The sequence below is a fragment of the Saimiri boliviensis genome, chromosome 1 (assembly GCF_048565385.1).
Source record: "Saimiri boliviensis isolate mSaiBol1 chromosome 1, mSaiBol1.pri, whole genome shotgun sequence".
In the NCBI taxonomy this organism is placed as follows: Eukaryota; Metazoa; Chordata; class Mammalia; order Primates; family Cebidae; genus Saimiri; species Saimiri boliviensis.
This window is the reverse complement of record NC_133449.1, coordinates 24542378-24565511: the sequence shown is the minus strand read 5'-3', so window position 1 is coordinate 24565511 and position 23134 is coordinate 24542378. Positions and strand designations below refer to the sequence as shown.

General features: G+C 47.4%; 1 protein-coding gene across 1 annotated transcript in view; it reads right to left on the bottom strand.

The window, feature by feature from the left end:
• Nucleotides 1-21023, bottom strand: part of EFR3B (EFR3 homolog B) — a 119450-nt gene extending 98427 nt beyond the window's left edge. Inside the window, exon 1 of the mRNA XM_039462554.2 lies at nucleotides 20778-21023. Coding sequence (XP_039318488.1) covers nucleotides 20778-20784 — 7 coding nt within the window. The 5' untranslated portion in view covers nucleotides 20785-21023. The remainder of the gene's footprint in view (nucleotides 1-20777) is intronic.
• Between the last annotated feature and the right edge of the window lie 2111 nt (nucleotides 21024-23134).

The window sequence follows — 23134 nt, the reverse complement described above, 5'->3', positions numbered from 1 at the left end:
AATAAATAAATAAATATTATAGGAATCATTTATTTAACAACAGTAACAACAGAAGGTGGTGCTGCTTTATCTCTGAATAGATCAGGGCAGATGTGCTGCCTCAGTGTGCATCCCACAACCACGTGGGAACAACCGAGGGAGGCAGGCTGCTTCCAACATCAGAAGTGCAGGTCCTTGGGAACCAGTCACCTGGGCTAGCGGTGAACTGCTAAGGTGGTCCTGACGCCAGGCTTCGGCTGTGTCCTTAGAATCCAAAATGTGTTTTGTAGCTCTGATGATAAAATTACTGTTAATTTATTGTTGGTTTTTTATAACTTGATTGGTATTTACTTCACAAATGTTATGTATCAGTGTAAAGAATCTATCGGTTACATTTTTGGAAGGAAGTGCATTGTAAACTTTCTAAGCTCCAAGAATCCCAATAAATGGGACCAAAGGGAAATAAGTCAATGCTTCTGTATACAGCTTTCTTAAGGTGATCTGAGCTCCTCATGGGAATTCATTCATCTGAATACCTACCACTTGGCACATCGAGGCATTCAATTTTTTTTAAATACATGTGAGCCGGGCGCAGTGGCTCATGCCTAGAATCCCAGCACTTTGGGAGGGTGAAGTGGGCGGATCACCTGAGGTCAGGAGTTCGAGACCAGCCTGGCCAACATGGTGAAACCCTATCTCAACTAAAAGTACAAAAAATTAGCCAAACATGGTGGCTCATGCCTGTAATCCCAGCTACTCGGGAGACTGAGGCAGAAGAATCACTTGAACCTAGGAGGCGGAGGTTGCGGTGAGCCAAGATTGCACCACTGCACTCCAGCCTGGGCAATAAGAGCTAAACTCCATCTCAAAACAAAAACAAACAAACAAACAAAAAAACACGTGGACTGTGAGGGTAAGAAGCATTCCAATAAATAGCTGCTACTCCCAAAGAGCTTGTGTCATAGCGAGTAGAATCTATCACATGAAAACAACAGTGTTAGAAATCAGGATTTGGGCTTTACAACACATTTATGCTTTCCCCTTTCCCAAAATATGCCCAGTTTCCTATTGCGGTCAGCAGGCAGCCTATAAAAAGCAGGGTTACTCACCTTCAGCTTTCTAAATGAACACACAGTATCAAATATAGAAACAGAGGAAGCTTTATTGTTATGGAGCCAAACTGATTGAGATCAAGTGTAAGCGTTTTAAATACACAGATGAGCTCACAGATTTAAGACACAGATTCTGAAAAGCTCAGGATCCAAGATCAATCATTCAAACGCCCAAATATATCATCAAAGAGACCGTAGCAGCATGAACACAGTGCCAGAACGCAAGACAGGCACCATGCCCAGAACCTCTGAAACGTACAGCCAGGGCCAGGGTGGTCACGGTGCCAAAGAGAAATTTCAGAAGCAACACTTTTGAAATGCAAAACAGAATCAGAAGCAAGAACCAGAATTCTGCAAAAATGCAAAACAAGTACTAGGTTGAGCCCTACTAAAAATGCCAAGTAAGCAGCAGGCCAAACAGAGCCAATACCCATTTTTAATGAAGCAGATCTACCACGCATGGGCCTTCTGGGAGCCCCTGCACCAGGAAGGAAGTCCCTCAAGCAGAATCTGCCCACAGCAAGAAGCAAGGAGCAGATGGATGTGAATGCAGCTGGAAAGAGACAGCTCCCGAAAAGCTCTAAATGAGGAGTGGAGAACTCTTCCTCCAATGCAGACCCTCAGGCCCCTGAAGAGGGTGACCCTGTTACTGCCACACTGTCATCAAAAGGATCAGCTGATGGGAAAATATGTATTACAAGCTCTGTAATTAACATCAGGATCAGCTAACAGCTACGGAGCCCTCACAATAGGTCAGGAGCTGTTAGGAGGTTTGAATGCATCTTGACATAATCCTCCCTACAGCAGTGAAGTGGGGTCTATCATCTCCATTTTACAGATGAGGAAAATGAGGCTTAGGGCAGTTAAGTAACATTTTCAAAGTCACATAACTGCTAAACAGGGTAGCTGGATTCAAACTCAGGGCTGTCTGACTGCTGGGTCTTCACACTTAATCTCTGACCTGCAAAGGACACATTGAGATTAATTCATTTCAGTGTGTCATTAGAAGAAAATATATCATTCCTAGCCAGGGAGTATAGGTCATTGTACAGAGATGTCACAAGCCAGCATATTATTAAGGAACAGGTGAATTATAAGGCCATTAAAGGCTCTTCGTTCTTAGGAGAACGACATTACTGTGAGCTGTGAGGTCACAAAAGCCCCAAGGAGGAAATGGAAAAAATCAGTCCTTCAGCTGGCCATGGTGGTTCATGCCTGTAATCCTAGCACTTTGGGAGGCCAAGGTGGGTGGATCACTTGAGGTCAGGAGTTCAAAACCAACCTGGCCAACATGGTGAAACACGTCTCTACTAAAAATACAAAAAAAAAAAAAAAAAAAAAAAAAAATAGCCAGGCATGGTGGCGGGGAACCAATAATCCCAGCAACTCAGGAGGCTGAAGCAGGAGAATCACTTGAACCTGGGAGGCAGAGGTTGCAGTGAGCCGAGGTCGCACCACTGCACTCCAGCCTGGGCGACAGAGTGAGACTTGTCTCAAAAGAAAAAAGAAAATGAATTCTTCATCCCCAGCCCTGGTCAGCCATGTCTGTGATTGTGCTGAGACAGTGCCAGAGGCCTAGGAGAGTCAGGCTTTGTTTTGTCATTGAAGGTCCCCTGAGAGTCAGCAATGCCAATGGCAGGGCTCCAAAGGCCGGCCTTACACCCAGATGGCCCTGCTGCATGGGCCTCCACCCACTGCCCAGCCAGCACCATCAGCCTCCCAGCTGCCAACAGGCCGGACTTCCCGGGTCAGCTTCCTCTGCAGGCTACTCAGCACGTAAGCTGTCTTACAGCCTGCGGCCCTGACCAGCAGTTCTCAATGAGCTCTTTCATGGGTGCTGGGGACGGTCTTGGGCTGCTGGTAAGAGCCCTGGTGCGGGCTGGCACAGGCCCTTGACTGTAGTCTCCTGGCATATCCGCTGCCAGCACTGCAAAACAGCCCTGGGATTGTTTGCATGGATGCTTTCTTCTCTTCCTGGGTTTCCTACTGTTTTACTGCAATATAATTAACATGCAGCAAGATGCACACATTTAAGAGTTCAGTACCTTGAGTCTGGATAACTGCTTTCACACTTGTGGAACCACCTCCCAAACAAGAGATAGGACACTTCTAATCCCCTCACAAAGTCCCCCTTTCCAGTCAACCCACTGGCCCAACTATCTGATTTCTATTGTCATAGATTTGTTTCTGCATGCATTCTTACATAACCATTTCTGAAACATAATTAGAAGAGGCTAGATAGCTATCCACAAGGCCTCTGGTGATAAAGAACATTTTTAATTATATTTACGTTCTGCCATTCAAAATACATGCTCACTGCTGATCAGTAAGTTATAGGGAAAAAAATTAAAAATTAAAAATACTATACAAAGTGTAGAACATACAAAATATGTTTTAAAAGAAAATTGAAACTGTTTCATACACTGCCTATGGGGTGGCCCTGCTCCTCAAGGAGCAGTTAAAAAAAAAAAAAAAAAGAACAAAGAAAAAAAATTAAAAGAAAATTGAAATCATTCACGATCCTTTCACCTAGAAATAACCACTGTTCGTGTTCCAGTGCATTTCTTTCAGGGCTAGTACATATGTGATTATTACAAACTGGCTCCCTGGTGTGGCATTAGTTTTTTTAAAAAAAATATCAAGTAAATAAAGCTCGTTGCTGTTCACTTCTGAGTAGGTCACGGTGCATCCCACCTGTAATCCCAGCACTTTGTAAGGCCAAGGCAGGGAGATCATTTGAGCTCAGGAGTTCAAGACCAGCCTAGCCAACAGGGTGAAACTCCCGTCTCTACCAAAAATACAAAAATTAGCTGGGTGTGGTGGCGCTTGCCTAGAGTCTCAGCTACTTGGGAGGCTGGGGCATGAGAATCACTTGAAACCAGGAGGTGGAGGTTGCAGTGAGCCAAGACGCGCTACTGCATTCCAGCCTGGGTGACAGAGTGAGACTGCCTCAAAAAAAAAAAAAAAACAACAACAAAAAAAACCCTCCAATTCAAGGTGCCAACCCCTGTGGCTGAGTTGGAGCCAACATCGGAATTGACATTTGTTTTCTTCTGTGGAGTATGTCTGGCTATCCTCTCTCCACCGGCAGTCACATGGACCTCTCATGGTACCTTGGTTTTGTTACTCAGAAGGATGGTGGCTAGTTTTTTGATACTGTCCCCTCCCCAAGGTGAATAGCCCATTTGCCATTAACTCAGACCACCCCTAAAAGGTACTCCAATTTTGATAATCACCCCTCAGCCACTTTCACAAAACACAGTAGCAGATATTCTCTTAATTTTATTTAAATTTTTTCTTGGAAAAAAAAAAAAAACAGCACTTTAATGATATTCTTAATTTTAGTTGGAAGAGTTTTCCAGAGATCCAAAGAATATGAAGATGCCAGTTTCTGAATCTCCTTTTATAGACACTCTTGAGCAATAAGGTGACTAACGCAAAGCCATCAACGTGGTCTGATTCATGCCTTTGGCAAAGGGTACAATCAACTCTGACAATGGTGGTGTGTATGTATGAAAACTTTTTGTTTTTTAATTATGGTAAAGTATACACAAAATTTGCCATTTTCATATTTTTTTGTCTGTTTTGTTTTGTTTTTTGAGATGAGTCTCGCTCTGTTGCCCAGGCTGGAGTGTGATGGTGCAATCTCGGCTCACCACAAACTCCACATCCCGGGTTCAAGTGATTCTCGTGCCTCAGCTTCCCAAGTAACTGGGATTATAGGCATACACCACCACACCCAACTAGTTTTGTATTTTGAGTAGAGATGGGGTTTCTCCCTGTTGGTCAGGCTGGTCTTGAACTCCTGACCTCATGATCCACCTGCCTCAGGCTCCCAAAGTGCTGGGATTACAGGCATGAGCCACTGCACCTGGTCATAGCTGTTTTTAAATGTACAGCTCAGCAGCATGAAGTCCATTCACACTGTTGTGCAGCCATCACCACCACCTATCTCCAAAATCCTTTTCATCTTGCAAAACTGAAACTCTACCCAGTAAAAAATTCCCATTCTCCTCAGTCCCTGGTAACCTCTATTCTACTTTCTGTCTCTTTGAATTTGACTATTCTAGCTTCTTCATACTAGTGGAATCATGTACTACTTGTCCTTGTGTGACTGACTTACTTCCCTTACCATAATATCCTCAAGGTTCATCCATGTTGTAGCATGTGTCAAGATTTTCTTCTTTTTTAAGACTGAATATTGGCTGGGTGTGGTGGCTCATGCCTGTAATCCCAGCACCTTGGGAGGCCCAGGCAGGTGGATCGCCTGAGGCTAGGAGTTCGAGACCAGCCTGACCAACATGGTGAAACCCTATCTCTACTAAAAATACAAAATTAGCATGCCTGAGATCAGGAGTTCGAAACCAGCCTGACTAACATGGTGAAACCCCATCTCTACTAAAAATACAAAAGTAGCATATCTACTCAGAAGGCTGAGGCAGGAGAATCGTTTGACCCCAGCAGGTGGAGGCTGTAGTGAGCCGAGATTGCTCCACTGCACTCCAGCCTGGGAGACAGAGCAAGACTCTATCTCAAACAAACAAACAACAACAACAAAACCTGAATAATATTTCATTGTACGTAGATACTGCATTTTGTTTATCCATTCATCTGTCGATGGACACTCCGGTCACTTCTGTGGTTAGGCCATTAAGAGTAATGGTGCTGTGAACATGGTGCATAGATGTCTCTTCAAGTCTCTGCTTTCCTTTCTTTGGAGTATATGTCTATTGGTGGAATTGCTGGATCATATGGTAATTCTATTTTTCATTCTTTGAGGAGTCACCGTACTGTTTTCCCATAGTGGCTACACCATTTGTTACCACTGGCAGTACACAGTGATGGTTCCATTTCTCCATATCCTCACCAACATTTAATTACTGTTTTGTTTTGCTTTTTGAAACAGAGTCTTACTCTGTCACCCAGGCTGGAGTGCAGTAGGGCAATTTGGGCTTCATGCAACCTTCACCTCCCAGGTTCAAGCGATTATCCTGCCTCAGCCTCCTGAGTAACTGGAACTACAGGGGTGCATCACCACAACTGGTTAATTTTTATACTTTTAGAAGAGATGGGGTTTCACCATGTTGGCCAGGCTGGTCTCGAACTCCTGATCTCAAGTGATCTCCTGGCCTGGGCCTTCTACAGTGCTGAGATTATAGGCGTGAGCTACCACACCTGGCCAACGCTTGCTTATTCTGCTTTTTTGATAATAGCCATCCTACATGGGTGTGAAGGAGCATCTCACTGTGGTTTTGATTCCTATTTCCCTAGTGATGAGTGATGTTGAGCATCTTTTCATATGCTTTTTGGCCACTTCTTCTTTTTTAAAAGAGACAGGGTCTGACTATGTTGCCCAGTCTGGAGTATAGTGGCTATTCACAGGCTTAATCTCACTACTGATCAGTATGAGAGTTTTGACCTGTTCTGTTTTCAACCTGGGCTGGCTCATTCCTCCTTAGGTAACCTGGAAGTCCCCTGCTCTCTGGAGGTGACCGTATTAATGCCAAACTTAGTACAGACACCAGGTATGTATAGTGAACTACAGTGCAGAACTCCTAGGATCCAATGATCCTCCCACCTCTGCATCTGGAGTAGCTGGGACTACAGGACATGTCACCATGCCCAGCTGTATATCTTTTCTGAAGAAATGTCTGGTCAAATCCTTTGCCCATTTTTAATCAATGTTGCTCGTTTTTGTTGAGTTATAGGTGCTCTGTATATATTCTGGAGGTTAACCTATTATCTAGGATATTATTTGTAAATATTTTCTCCCATTCTGTAGGTTGCCTTTTCACTGTTGAAAAGCATCATATGATGCACAGAAGTTTTTAATTTTACTGTAGCCCAAGTGATAATGGTGTTTTCTTTTTTGAGACAGAGTTTCACTCTTGCTGCCCAGGCTGGAGTGCAAAGGTGTGATCTCGGCTCACCGCAACCTCCGCCTCCCGGGTTCAAGCAATTCTCCTGCCTCAGCCTCCTGAGAAGCTGGGATTACAAGCATGCACCAGTACGCCTGACTAATTTTTGTATTTTTAATAGAGTCAAGGTTTCTCCTTGTTGGTCAGGCTGGTCTCGAACTCCCGACCTCAGGTGATCCATCTGCCTTGGCCTCCCAAAGTGTTGGGATTACAGGTGTGAGCCACTGTGCCTGGCCTGATAATAGTGTTTTCAATAAGAGTCTACGTGGGATATAAGAGAAGAGTGCTGGAATAAAAGAGACCTGGTTTTTTTCTTAGCCATGCCACTTAACAAGCTGAGTGACTTGGACAAGGCATTTGACTTATCTGAAAATGGCAGAGGAGGCAGGGAAAGGCATACCCACCATGCAGAGGTTTTGTGAACTAGAAAGCATGCAAAGCATGAAATGCAGCACCAGCACTTGGAAGGGACATGGCTCCTACCTACACCTACCCAAGTGTGGGTCACACCGTTAGACAGGAGCCCTATGACAGACACTGTTTTAACAAAGGGAGCATTATCCCTGTCTTACCAGTGAGGTAATTTCCGCATAGCCAGGTTAAATAAGGAACCTGAGATGGCAGCGCCTACATTCCCTCTGGGATCTTCTGAAAACTCCTACTCTGGCTGTACCACCAGCCCTGGTACCTCAGTGCAGGGCAGAAGAGCTGGAAAGTCCTTGCAGCCCATTTATTCCAGCCCTCCCAATTTACAGATGGTGAAACTGAAACTGAGAGAGGTTGAGAATCTGGCCCAAATTTACACAGCAATCAGCTCGACTGGCCAGCCCTCCCCGCTGTCCAGAAACAGTGCCTCCCAGTGCCACCCACGCCTCTCCAGAACACTCAGCCTGCTCTGACAGTGCTGTCTGGGGGAGAAGAGGACGTTTTGAGCAGCCCTGTGGAAAAGCTTTTGGACAGTCAGACGTGTTTACTGTGTTTGCCAGCCGCAGGGCCCAGGCCTGCTTGTAGGATCAGGCACTTTTAGGAGCTGGATGATAGCAATGGGAAGACCCTGCTGTGTTTCCCTCTTCTGCTTTGTCTGTATATGATCTGCAGACCTGCTACTGCACACAAGCGGAAGGCGCACAAGGTTGCTTGGGGGTTTATCAGGAACATTCCAGCTGGCTGCTTCCAGGCAACGAGATACAGACATTTATTGCCTTTGCCTCAAAGGGCCTTTTCATCATTCTTGTTTGGAAAGAAAAAAAGCACAAATTATATGGATGGGAATCAAAATAGAGAATTATCCATAATTATTCCATTAAACAACCTTCCTTTTAGAAGAAAAGACTATGACATTTATCCTGAGCGCCACAAACCAAGGAGGAAATACACGAGAAGTCCCTCTAATGGCCTTAACCGTTTCAGCAGGTAGGCCAAGTGGCTGTGTCTACAACACCTCCAAATGTGGAGGGAAAATCAAATGGCTGTATTCTAGTATATTCTTTATTTATATGGAACGAAAATCCATGAGAAGACAGATTGAGATGACAAAATATTATTGCTGTCACTACAGAACTCTCTCTGACCTTAGAGAAAACCCCAGCCCATGCTCACTGATACCCTGGCATCACCGGCTGCTATGTAGGTATAGATGAATGGATGATATGTATCATTATTTTATGGTCAAATGCAAACATTTGGACTCTTACTACTACATACCAGCATTCTCTGTTAGATACTAAGAAAAACAAAGCTGATTAAGATAGTGTCCTCAAGAGGTTCACAGATCTGTTGTATAAAGAAATAAATGAGCGGTGGTTCACGCCTGCAATCCCAGCACTTTGGGAGGCCAAGGTGGGTAGATCATGAGGTCAGGAGATCAAGACCATTCTGGCCAACATGCTGAAACCCTGTCTCTACTAAAATAGAAAAAACTAGCTGGACACAGTGGCGCACACCTGTAGTCCCAGCTACTCAAGAGGCTGAGGCAGGAGAATCACCTGAACCTGGGAGGTGGAGGCTGTAGTGAGCCAAGACCACGCACTGCACTCCAGCTTATGAGACAGCAAGACTCCCTCTCAAAAGAAAGAAAGAAAGAAAGAAAGAAAGAAAGAAAGAAAGAAAGAAAGAAAGAAAGAAATGACAAAGTAAACTCTAAGATACAGTAGAGAAGACTTGCTCGGGATTTTCTCAGCCTCCACCCTGTATGCTTTGCTTTAGAAGCATCTCTCGTGCACAGCTGTGAGCAGCTATATGGTGCTAGGGATGCATCCCTTTATTGTAAGTTGCTCCTTTCTAAAAGATCTTCAGGCAAGGTCTTTATAAACTCATAATTTAGGGATTATCCCTCATGCAATGTATAAACAGTATTTCTTTTTATCCACCTAAAAAGAAAGTGGGGATGTGGAAAGAAGTCTTTATAGTTAAGATAAGGGTGAGATGGGAGCTCTGCCAAGCTAAGCATCTAAGACTCTTGGTTTCTGGATGCTTGAATTTATCTGGGTACTTCTGCACAGTAATAAGACAGCATTTGAATCCAGGAATCCTAATTCTCAGATTTATAGACACGCTACTCTGTCAGGATAAAGGACGTACTGTAGAGTATAGAGTACTGAGCTTAAAAGTCCATATGGGTCCCGATGAAGGATTCGTATTACCCAAGCCCTACATGTAAGGCCACAAGTTAACTACGTAAAATCTATGAAAATATTCAATTTGGAGTTCTCTAATAGTGAAATTTGCTGTTTGGCATAAGACATGTGCAATTGCCATCAGGTACAAAGCAGTGTTTTAATCTCACAGGAAGGTCTGTGAACGCTTGCTTAGGAGGCAGTGGAGGGAACAGACTTGAACCAGCTGCATGATCTTGGGCAAGTTATTGAACTTCTGAATCTCAGCATTCTCCACTCAGCCACAGAAATGATGACATCCACCTCCAAAGAGTTGTTCTGAATGGAGATAATGTTTAGAATGGCATGGAATAAGCATTGTGAAATTTTAGTCATGCATACGAATTTAGAATTGCATAATGATTTAGAGAAAGATGTCACCTCTGTCCTCTTTGTGGCTTAAGAGATTTTCTTGTCTTTCCAGTGCAGAGATGAGAGGGACACAGTCATGGACTGCTGACCTGCAGGCAGCCCTCTAGGTGACGAGAAAGTGTCCAGGGTGATCACCCTCTCAGGGGTGAACAGACAGCACTGAGGCAGGATCATCAGTATCACAGAAGCCCTGTTTCTATGTTCTTACTACCCAGATCCTTCTAAGGATGTTAATTAGATTGTCACTTTCTGGAAAGGGTACAGCTATATTCCAGAAGCACCCATAAGAATTACTTGCATGGGTCTGGCATGGTGGCTCACACCTGTAATCCCAGTACTTTGGGAGGTCAAGGCTGATGGATCACCTAAGGTCAGTAGTTTGAGACCAGCCTGGGCAACATGGTGAAACCCCATCTCTGCTAAAAATAGAAGAAATTAGCTGGGCATGGTGGTGGGCCCCTGCGATCCCAGCTACTCAGGAGGCTAAGGCAGGTGAATCACCTGAACCCGGGAGGCAGAGGTTGCAGGGAGGCGGAGGTTGCAGGGAGGTGAGATCATGCCATTGCACTCCAGCCTGGGTGACAGAGCAAGACTGCCTCAAAAAAAAAAAAAAAAAAAAAAAAAAAAAAAGATTATTTGCATGGTAATAATATCACTTTTCACAGGTGCAGTGTCCTGCAATATAAGTCCATGTACATAGACATTATCTCACTTGATCCACTCACTACACCCTCATGAGTGGGGCAAACTAATTTATGCCACTTCTCCAGGGGAAGGAAGAAGCTCAGAGAAAGACGAGCCAACTGCCTGGGCCCCCCTGGCTGGAAGATGGTCATCTGGGACTTATGTCCCTCAATTCCAGTCTAACCCCTGGACTGCACAGCTTTGCTGTCTAGGCATAAGGGATCTGTACAGGACTGGGCCTGCACCACACAGCCCGATTCCAGCTCCACCTCTTAGAAGCACCAATTGCTGCTTGGACCTAAAGATGTAGGGCAGGAGTTTTCATTCACAGCCAAACAAACCAGCAGAGAAGCAGAAGCTCCTCCAGCAATGCCAGGTTTCTGTCTCTGCTCTTCTCCAGGCCAAGCACTGACCATGGAACCCATTTCTAAGAACACTGCCCATCCAGGTGTGTGTGTGACCCAGCCCTGGTCATGACACCCCACCCTGCAATCTGCCTGTTTCTTAAAGGCAGGCCCATGCTTCCTTTCCAGGCCATTGTCAGTGCCTGTATTGTCTTCCACCCTCCTCAGCCTACTCTTTGGCCTGTCTCTCAGGACCTATCCTCATTGTGGTCCCCAAAGCTCTTCCTGAGGCCCTTTTTCCCCTTTGACAAAGCAAAGATAAGGGAGGTGGGAAAGGTGCCAAGAGAATCCATCAGAAATGAGAGCTCCCAGCCTTGCTGTTGACTGGCCTGGGACCTTCAGCCCTGCCTCTTACATTCTCCTGCCCTTCCCAAATTATTAATAACACATGAGTCTGAAGCACAGTGAGCTCCACAGAGGAAAGTATTCTCTGGGTCTTGAATTCAGAATGTTCTAGGGATGGCGTGATAGAAGGCTGAGTCCACTCCCTGGAGCTGGAATGCTGAGGTTCCAATCCCAGACTTTTCATGTAACTGGGTGGCTGTGGACAAGTTATTAAATCTCTCAATGCCTCAGTTTTCTCATTTCTAAAATGGGGGCATAGGTCCCTCCCAGAACTTTGGGAGGCCAAGGTGGGTGGATCACAAGGTCAGGAGTTGAGACCAGCCTGGCCAACATGGTGAAACCCTGTCTCTATTAAAAATACAAAAATTAGCCAGGCATGGTGGTGGGTGCCTGTAATCCCAGCTACTCGGGAGGCTGAGGCAGGGGAATCGCTTGAGGGGAAGTTGCAGTGAGCCGAGATCAAGCCATTGCACTCCAGTGTGGGCAACAGAGCAAGACTCTGTCTCAAAAAAAAGAATACTGCCTGGCACGTAGTGGTACCCAACGAATGGAAGCCACACTAATAGTAACTGTGTTGTTATTTAGAACTTGCCTGAGGCTGAAATATATAGCGCATCAGAAGTTAAAAAGAAGCAAATGAAAAAGATAATGCCTTACTTAGGATGCATTCATTTAACAAGGTTTTCAAGTACCAGGCAATGTTCTGTGTCCTAAAGATGCAATAGAGAACAAGAGAAATGTTTTCTCTACCAGGCTCAGTGGCTCATGCCTGTAATCCTCAGCACTTTTTTTTTTGAGACAAAGTTTTACTCTTGTTGCCCAGGCTGGAGCGCAATGACGCGATCTCGGCTCACTGCAACCTCCGCCTCCCAGGTTCAAGTGATTCTCCTGCCTTAGCCACCTGAGTAGCTGGCATTAAAGGCACGCACCACTGCACCCAGATAATTTTTGTATTTTTAGTAGAGATAGGGTTTCTCCATGTTGACCAGGCTGGGACCTACCTGCCTTGGTCTCCCAAAGTGCTGGGATTATAGGCATGAGCCACCAGGCCCGGACAATCCCAGCACTTTGGGAGGCTGAGGTGGGCAGATCACTTGAGGTCAGGAGTTCAAGACCAGTCTGGCCAACATGGTGAAACCCCATCTCTACTAAAAATACAAAAATTAGCCTGTAATCCTAGCTCCTTGGGAGGCTGAGGCAGAAGAATCACTTGAACTCAGAAGGCAGAGGTTGCAGTGAGCTGAGATCATACTACTGCACTCCAGCCTCGGCAACAGAGCTGAGATCACACTACTGCACTCCAGCCTGGGCAGCAGAGTGAGACTCGGTCTCAAAAAAAAAAAAAAAAAAAAAAAAAAGCCAGACGTGGTGGCTCCTGTAATCCCAGCACTTTGGGAAGATGAGGAGGGCAGATCATGAGGTCAAGACCATCCTGGCCAACATGGTGAAACTCCATCTCTACTAAAAATACAAAAATTAGCCAGGAATCGTGGCACACTTGTAGTCCCAGCTACTTGGGAGGCTGAGGCAGGAGAATCACTTGAACCCAGGAGGCGGAGGTTGCAGTGAGCCGAGGTCATGCCACTGCACTCCAGCCTGGGCAACAGAATGAGACTCTGCCTCAAACAAAGAGAAATCATATCCACAGCTGCAAAGGGGCAGGAGCCTCCACAAGCAAACCAGGAGGCAGTCGAGACCAAGGCCAATGGCAATTTCACTGAGGGAATCAGTCACTCAACCTTTTCACAAACTCCCATTTGGACCAATCTTAACACCATGCAAATGGATAAAGAGCAGATCAAGGTGACTATATTTTCAAAAGAAACATCTAATTTAGACCAAGGTTTAGGAAGTATCTCCTCTTTTAGGATGAATTCCTCTCAGATCTTAGCATCTCAAAAATGCAGTATTCATCCTAGGCAATCTCATTAATTTTACAATGCTAATGAATCTTGTAAATGACTTTCCCCCTCTTAATTTTGGCCTACAGTAAGCTCAAAATAGAATTTGCAACATGGCCTGCTTATATGCATTTTTTTTTTTCTGAAATAACTTTATTTCTGGCTTTTCTTGTCTAAGATCTTCTTTGCTTTGATCTCTTTATGTATTGTCATGTACATGTAAAACATATGCCTCAAATCTTTAGAATAAATGTATAGCTCTAGGTAATTATTTTCTATTTTAAAATCAACTTTTTAAAAATAACTGCCTATGTAACCCCCATTTTATGTACCATGGAAAAAAATTTTTTGAAATTTCAATTCACCTTATCCTCACCCCTACCCCTGCACCCCTACACAGAGCTTTTTTTTTTTAAAGGGGCCAACATCATCCTTTGCATACGCACAGAAACTTGTGGTCCAAAGCTTTCCCTCTCCTTAGGCCACCACCTGTGGCAGCAACAACTGTCTCCTCCTCTGCTTCTCTTCGTTTTCACATCATCTCCCCACATCCTGTACAGTTCCCCCCAGCTTGATTTCACTTCACAACATCACATGAGCAAATCAGTCCTTTGACAGTTTCAAACCATCAGTGGCTCCCACTGCTTACAGGAATGAGTGAAAATTCCTTTTCCTGACATTATCTCCTTAACTATTTTTATCTTATTTTATATTTTTTGAGACAGAGCTTTGCTTTTGTTGCCCAGGTTGGAGTGCAATGGTACGATCTCACTCACTGCAACCTCCACCTCCCAGGTTCAAGCGATTCTCCTGCCTCAGCCCCACAAGTAGCTGGGATTACAGGCATGTGCCACCATGCCCAGCTAATTTTTATTTTTTTAGTAGAGACGTGGTTTCACCATGTTGGTCAGGCTGGTCTCAAATCCCTGACCTCAGGTGATCTGCCCGCCTCAGTCTCCCAAAGTGCTGGGATTACAGGTGTGAGCCACCACACCCGGCCTATCTCCTTATCTATTACATAATTCTCCACTTAAACTCTGCTCAAACCTAGGCAGCTCCCAACTCTCCCTGGACAGGTCTTCTCCATCCCCACCTCCACGCGCACTTCCTCGCATGGGTGCCTCCACCAACCACACCTGCTTCCCTTCTCTACCCCTCGGCACCCAGCATGCCCAAATGACTCCACCTCACACTGGTGTCTTCCACTTCAAGATCACTGCTGGCTGAACATCTGATGAGTAACTCCATTCTACCTTGCAAAACATTGTGCAATTTTACTGAACTTGGTATCATTTAATTGTTTGCATATTTTACAACTTGTTTCCCCAGTTAAATTCTAATGCTCTTGACAGAAACTACTTTTATATATTCTTCTATCCCTCATGACAGCCTCTGTAGTATCCCACATAGGTGCTACTCCATAAATACTTGATAGCTTACATTCCTAGTCTATATCCCTTCCAAACACAGAGCAGACAGCAAAAGACAGGCAAGTAGTTAATAACTCATACTTCTATGACAAATGGTTAGACGACAAAGAAGCGTTTCACTAATAATAAAGAATGTAAGTTAAAGTGATATAAATTTTCTATCAAACTAGCAAGTACTAGGGGAAAAAATCTTAATATTGAATGCTCTTGAAAGTATAGGGAGATAGGTTATCTTTTTTTTTTTTTTTTTTTTTTTTTTTTTGAGACAAAGTTTTGCTCTTGTTACCCAGGCTGGAGTGCAATGGCACGATCTCGGCTCACCGCAACCTCCGCCTCCTGAGTTCAAGTGCTTCTCCTGCCTCAGCCTCCCGAGTAGCTGGGATTACAGGCACCCACCACAACACCCAGCTAATTTTTTATATTTTTAGTAGAGATGGGATTTCACCATGTTGGTCAGGCTAGTCTTGAACTCCTGACCTCAGGCGATCCACCCACCTCGGCCTCCCAAAGTGCTGGGATTACAGGTGTGAGCCACCATTCTGGGCTGGGAGATGGGTTATCCTATAACTGCAAGTAGGAGTATAATGGATACAAACTGAAAACAACTGGACAATGTGAAACTAGTCTCAAAATGTTTATATACCTTGACCAATTCATTTGAAGGGCTACAGTCTAGGGGAAAATTCCAAAGTTCACAGAAAGCTTTTGAGTACCAAGTACTTTTCCAAGGGCTGTAATAGAGAAACACCCCTAAATGTACAATATGGAAATTATACATCTTCTCAGTGCACCGTTACATAGACATTAAAAATGATAGCCAACGAGTTTACTACCGTGTGGGGCTTGCTTATATTCTACTGCTAAGTAAAAAACAAGAATGCAAAATGATATAAAATGAATGATTCCAGGCCAAGTGTGGTGGTTCTTTGGGAGGCTGAGGTGGGAGAATCACTTAAGGCCAGAAGATCAAGACCAGCCTAGGCAACATAGCAGGACCCTATCTCTACAAAAAATAAAGAATTAGCTGGGCATGATTGCACATGTACATGCCTGTAGTCTCAGCTACTCAGCAGGCTGAAGCAGGAGGATCGCTTAAGCTCAGGAGGTTGGGGTAAGCCATGATAGTGTCACTGCCCTTCAGCCTGGGTAAGAGTGAAAGCCTGTCTCTAAAATAAATAAATGATTCCAACCACCTAAACAAACGCATAGAAAGAAAGATACGGAAACAGTAAATGCTATGTTTGTTTATAGTTTACTATATTTTCTAAATTTTCTAGCGGGATTAGATGATTTTTTTATATTAGATTTTTTATTTGATACAAGGAACGGTATCACAGTACTGTTCTTAATATTAAGGAACATAGATTTTTATGTTTTATTTTTGCCTTAAAAAAAATTTAAGGGCCAGCCATGGTGGTGCATGCCTGTAATCTCAGCACCTTGGGAGGCCAAGGGAAGGGAAGTGGGGGCAGCTCTCTTATCCTAATTCATCTCTCTTATGAGGTAAACATTGCCGTCATCTTTCCAGAGGCAGGAAAGCAGCTGAGAAATGCTCAGGTCCAAGATTACCTGAGGGTTGGAGCTAGGGTTCAGACCCAGGCTGTGGGGTTCTTGGTGCTCCTTGAAGGATCAGAAAGAAATAGAAGGGAAAGGGCCAAAGGAGGCGAACACAAAACCAGAGCAGTAATTGCTATCATCTATACAAGGTTGCTTTAAATGGGTAGAACTGTGGATGATTTTTTTCCCTCCTCTCTTTTCCAGATTTTCTGTAATAAGATATCACCTTTTTATTTTTATTTATGGACAACAAGAAAACTCTGACCACTTGAACTCACTGAACTGTGAGCAGCAGGAGAGAAAACAGGCTATACTCACCTGGCCCCACTCTCAAGGTGAATAAAGGAGTTGGGGTGGCGGGTAGGAGGGGGCAGGGCACACAGCTCCCACATGCACAAGCCATACCTGGCATCATGGGGCTGCAGAAATCACAGGATCTGGGGGAGGAGGCTGGTGCCTGTGTGTGCACATGCGCATATGTGCTGTGGGGGTCGCTGGTGAGGAGGAGCAGGGTGTCTATGGAGATTTCTGCAGAGGTGAGACTTTGCCCCTCAGGGGAAGCCTCCTTGCCCTGCAGTTTCTCCACCCCTGGCCACAGTCTCACTCACCGAGTAGGATGCCGTCAAGCACATTTTCAGTGTTTTTTTGTTTTGTTATTTTTTGAGACAGAGTCTTGCTCTGTCGCCCAGGCTGGAGAACAGTGGTGCTATCTGTGCTCACTGCAGCCTCCGGCTCCCAGGTTCAAGCAATTTTCCTGCCTCAGCCTCCCCAATAGCTGGGATTACAGGTGCGTGCCACCAGGCCTGGCTAATTCTGTGTTTTCAGTAGAGATGGGGTTTCACCATGTTGCCCCGACTGGTCTTGAACTCCTGACCTCAGGTGATCCATCCATCCTGGCCTCCCAAAGTGCTGGGATTACAGGCATGAGCCACTGCCCCTAGCCCAAGCACATTTTCAAAACGTTGTTCACTGTTGCTATTTCCTTATAGTCAGCATTCTCAACCACTGAGCAGGAAGGGAGGCACTTGCTGAGGATGAGGCAGCACTCAGAGGTGAGGAAGAATTAGGGCAGCTTTGGTGTTAGTGGGATCGGGGTGCACAGACTGTGGTTGGGGAAATCCTTTCCAAACGTCCCTTCTCTCTGGCTGCCCTAATTCAGAGGGTGGCATTTCTCAGAGCTCTGTGTCACCTCAGTGGGGAAATGGGCTGCTCCAGCCCAGGTGAGAGCAACAGGGAAATTCGTAGCTGTATAATTCTAACAAAAAGAAAACTCATGGGAAATCCATTTTTTTGCAGAGAATTTGCTAATGATCTTCTCACCCCAGTAAAAATGCTTTTATTTTTTCACACCCCTTGTCAATTTGCCTTTATAGGATTCCCACACAAAACTGTGGGAAGTCACTCTGTGCTTTTAGAGAGCCATTTCCAGAAAGTGATAGGTTTAGGGATGACTGAGTGGTGAGGAGACAGCTGGGGTGAGTCTGAGAAAGGGAAGCGGCTCAGCGGCTTGGCACTGGCACAGTCAAGGTGATGTATGTGTGTAAGCGGGGGCGGCAGGTGATACAAACAGGCCTGTGCCCGAGCTGGCAGACAGGAGAGGAGGGAACAGGTCCAGGGGGCACCAAGGGGACAGGCTCTTGAGCAACCAGTCTCAGGAGCTCGGAACCTCTCATGATGCTTACAACAGCCTGGAAGGTAGACAAGCAGGCATTTCACCTTTGTATACAGGGGTTTAATGCTGAATGACAACCCCACTTGCCTAAGGTCACCCAGCCACGAAAGGGCTCCTGGATTGAGGTGGGATGACCCCAGAACAAGGATTCTTTTTATCCTAGATAGCACTGTGACCTTAGCAAAGATATGGGGCTCCCAGCCTTCCAAAAGCAGAAGGAAGAAGGCTGAGCTGTGGAGGGCAGAGGTAGGGTGAGGAGGGAGAAGGATGGGAGATGGAGCTCTTCCAGAGCTGGAAAGATGGGAAGAAAAACGTATAGTCGCTCAAGCCACCAAGGTGGGTGGACAAGAGACACGTTTACCTAAAGCTCTTAGGTGATTTCTGGCTCCACAGCTGGGCCTCTCTGCCCATCAGTTAATTAAACCCCTGGTGGTATTTTTCTAATGAGCCTTTACAGGATGCATGGGGGAGGTTGGAAGGTGGGAGGTGGAGAAGCATTGTGCCGAGTGGCCCCTGTTTTCATTCTGCCCTGTTCCATCTAACTGTGTCACCCTGGAAAAATCACTTTTAAAACAAGAGGGAAATAGCAATGATAAGAAGTCTATAATTCTATGCCCGTCTCCTCCCAACCTCCTTAATCACACTTTTTTTCATCACTTTATTGACTTCTGGTGAGAAAATGATTTTAAGTATCACACGAACCCTTTCTTTCCATGAAAGTCAGGAATATACTCAAATGAGTATATTCAGGCAGCTGAGTCCTCACCAGGGGGAGTGGGCTTCCTCCCACACTTCATAAGACCAGACTCTGCACCAGCATCTCAGTAATAATCTCCCACCCAAGCTTGGTGTGACTTTCCTTTGCTGACGGCAACTGCCCAGAGGATTCCTTCATTATCATCTTTCTATGAATCATTCAGGGTAAATACCATCTCTGTTTGCATCTGGGGAAATAAAAATATATTATAAAAGAGAAATGAAAATCTGTGATGTATCTTAAAATAGCACCCAGATGCGCTGGCTCCCCAATTCACCTTTCTGACTGTCCAGCTCTTCCCTGTCTTGCTTCGTACAACAGAGGCAGCCTGGGACCCCCAACTTCAGATATCTGGGCTAAGTTACTAAATTATCTTGGACTAAATGCAATGAGGCAGCTCAGCAGAGCCCAGTTCCTAATTCTGACCCATTCTGATAAGCCTGTCCTAACTCCTTCCCCACTGCAGGTGCTCCTGCAGTCACATGCTTTTGTCAAATGATCTGCAGCTTCAGGCTGCTCCCTCTGCAGAAAAGAATAGGGGGAAAACAGAGAGAGTAAAAAAACACACACATACTCATACATATCTCACAGCCTCCGACTTAGAAAGCACAACTGCCTTGTTACCTTTCCCCAGAGTCCCCAGTGGTCAGCAGCACAGTCTCTCAGGCTAACTCCTCTTCCCTGACTTGGTCCGAAAGAAATAGCACTTGCTGAGGGGACCTGCTGATGTCTCACTCTGGATCAGAAATGCAAACGTATTTCTGAGCAAATGGGCAGGGAAGGGGACTGATGAAAAAGTTGAGTCAGTCTTTCTCTCTCTCTGTCTCTCTCTCTCTCTCAGTAGGGGGCCCACCAATTGCTGAGCCTTTCCACCAGGCTTTCAGCTTCCTCTCCCCTAAGAAACTTTGTAACTCACAGTCTGTTCGTGTATCGAGGCAGGTGAGCAGCCCAGCAGCCTCAGTGATGGGTTAAATGGGGAACCTACTCTTTCCAAACACTGACCCTCAAGTGCAGCCGGAGCCCCTGCCTTGCGGTGGGGGTGGGAGGTGAGCACAGCTCCAATTCTTTTGCTGGCCCTAGAAGAGCTGCCAGAGACCTGGGTTTTCATGGACTTATGTCTACTGGGATCACACACACACGCACAGCCCTTGGTGGGCTGCAGACTCGCGAATGCAGTCCGTTCCTAGACTGGTCTGGGTCTCCAGTGTTCCATTCAACAGAGCTGCATGAGAGAAGCGCGCTCTCTCTTCTTCACCCACACTGCCTGCAAAACCAGAGGGATTCCTGGCAAATGATCAAGCAGAGCCGCGCATCGTGAGGGTCTAACTGTTGCACGGCAGTGGAGGGGAGGCGGTGGAGACGGGGAGAGGTCAGGGCTGTGCTGCACCCTCTCAGCAGCATCTCTTCCCTTCATCCCTGCGGAGGGCAAATCTGGAAGTTGGGGAACCTGGATCCTGCGGGGCGGTAGGGGCAGGCGGAGGCCGAGTCCATCCAGGCCGGCGAGGCGAGACTCGGGCACTGGCTGCTCCCCGGGCCTCTGCGCCGCCGGCACCGCCTCCTGCCTTCTCCGAGCCGCGCAGACGACCGGCCGCGGGCGTCTCCCTCAGCCCAGGACCGGCTTCCCGCAGAAAACTCCCAGGCACAAACCGCTTTTGTTAATTCCCCAAATGCCGCCACACGACCACCTCCTCCAGCACTCCCGGTCTGCGCGGCTCGGGAGACCCGCTTTCATCCGAGCCTCCACCCCTCAAAGGACCACCGCCCAGCGCCGGCACGCGCCGGGCCCGGAGAGGACCCCAGGGTCCCCGGCCCGAGGCATCTTTGTCCTCGCAGCACAGACGCGCGCGCACAGAGCGACCGCAACAGCCCCGGCGGGCACCAGGTCCGCGGCCTGGACCCGCGCCGGGGCCGCGCTGGGGGACAGTGGTCCGCGCCCGGGAAGTTTGCGGAGTCGCCCCCGGGGGCCCGGCTCGGGCGCGGAGCCCTCCTTACCGTACATCTCGGCTGGGCGCGCGCCTCCCGGGAGGCCGGCGTCGCCGCGGCGTTCCCAGCCAGCCCTCGGCTGCGCCCGCCTTTCATTCACAGCCGGGGAGGGCGCTGGCGGCGGCCGGCAGGGGCCGGGGCGGGGAGGGAGCAGACGCGGGGGCCGGCCGCGGGCGGGACAGAGCTGGGCGCTGCCAGTCCATTCAGTGCCTGACTGGCCTCGGCCGCCTCCGCTCGGGTGGCTGGGCCCGGCTGCGCGCGAGGGGCGGTGCGGCGGAGGGGGGCGGGGATATGCTAATGAGAACTCTCTCCCTCCCGGTTCAGCCAACCAGCGGCTGCTGCGAGCCCCTCGCCCCGCCCCGCTCCGCCCCTGCGCCCCCCGAGAAACCCACAGCCCGAGATGCGCCTTTTCCGAGGCTGTCGCCCTACGGGCCACCCATCCGAATTATCTGCTCCTGTCGGAGCTCCCGGAAGCTCTCCCTAACCTGGGGTCCTCGAGGTCGGCCGGGCCGCAGGGAGCTGCAGGTGCACCCCTCCCCCAGTTCTGTCCATGCTGCGTGGTCTAAGCCAGGGGGCGCAAGGATGGCAATTGGGAAATAACCCTTCAACCTCCCTAGGCTACCTTAGCTAAGCCGGGTTCTCAGATGAAGTCCTCTAGCCCTTAGCTGCGCCCTACCAGCTACACTCTGGCTAGGTGCCCAGCCACTCTCCGGCTAGGTGCTTGCTACCAAACAGCGTCCTTCCCGGGTCAGGGACGCAGGAAACGCACCCCACTCCCAACCCCCAAGGTGGGTCAGGGACGCAGGAAGCGCATCCCATTCCCAACCCCCAAGGGCCGCAGGAAGTCTGCTTGCTTTTCCTCTCCCAGATTTATATGTGTAATTCGCAAGCTTTGCTGCCAGGATCCTTTACTGCTGAGTCCCAGGGCCGACTCGAATTCCAGCTCTCCACCTGCCGTGACCCTGTAAGGAACAGGCACAGAGAGGCAGGGGCTCATGCCTACGCCCCACTCCTGAAGATCTCTTCCAAGCTAGCTCAGGACTTCCCTGGTCTTCTCATTCAGGCTTCTCTACACTGCACACGTTCCCCTGCCATTGTTTTTGTTTGTTTGTTTGTTTGTTTGTTTGTTTGTTTGTTTGTTTTGACACAGGGTCTCTGTCGCCCAAGCTGGAGGGCAGTGGCGCGATCTCGGCTCCCTGCAACCTTCGGCTTCCTGCAACCTCCGCCTCCCGGGTTCAAGCGATTCTTCCACCTCAGCCTCTTGAGTAGCTGGGACTACAGGCACATGCCACCAGGCTTGGCTAATTTTTGTATTTTTCGGTAAGTATGGGGTTTCACCTTGTTGGCCAGGCTAGTCTGGAACTCCTGACCTCAGGTCACCTGTCCACCTTTGCCTCCCGAAGTGCTGGAATTACAGGCCTGGGCCTGAGCCACCTCTCCTGGTCCCCCTAGGCTTTCAACATCGATTCCTTAGTTTCTCTTGCCCCATGGTTGAGAGTTGTTTGGGTGTTTTGTTTTGTTTTGTTTTGTTACTAGTAGAAATGCTCTGCTGGTAGAAGTCAGAGAGGAAAGGAACTTAAAGCTACTTAAAAATTGAACCTAACTTCATTTTACTTCGTTTAACGTTGAGAGGTTAATTTGTGTTGGTAGGCTGGGCTATGTGTCTGTAGGCCAGTAATCTACCCTCCCAGCTTCCTGCAGAACTGTTGAGAAACTGGAATAAAATCTACATGAAATGACACAGTAGGCACACATATGTATTTTTTCCTTCCTTCATGGCTCAAGGCATGGACAGAGCCAGAGAAAGAATCCAGGTTGCCAGAATTTTATAACAGTGCTCTCTGTGCTGCATCTGAAACTCGTGTTTTCTATTTCTCTCTAGCCTCGGCCTCCACCTCCAGCCCCTGCCCCACTCTCTGGCTGTTTCCAGGTTTTCTTCTTGTCCCTCAACCTTCTTTGACTCTCTTAGCAGCATGCCAGCCCCAAGGGAAAGTCTGGGATGGTTCCTGGAACACACATTTAATCTAGACTCCCCCACTCCGGACACAAACAACCCTGCATCTCACAAATAAGCTCTGTGTCTGTTCTTCAGTTCCAGGACTAGGCCAGGTGGCTTTGAGATTGACTGAGAGAGGCCAGGTGCGGTGGCTCACGCCTGTAATCCCAGCACTTTGGGAGGCCAAGGCAGGCGGATCACGAGGTCAAGAGATCGAGACCATCCTGGTCATGGTGGAACCCTGTCTCTACTTAAAATACAAAAAAATTAGCCGGGCATGGTGGCGTGGGCCTGTGGTCCCACCTACTGGGGAGGCTGAGGCAGAAGAATCGCTTGAATGCAGGAGGCGGAGGTTGCAGTGAGCCAAGAT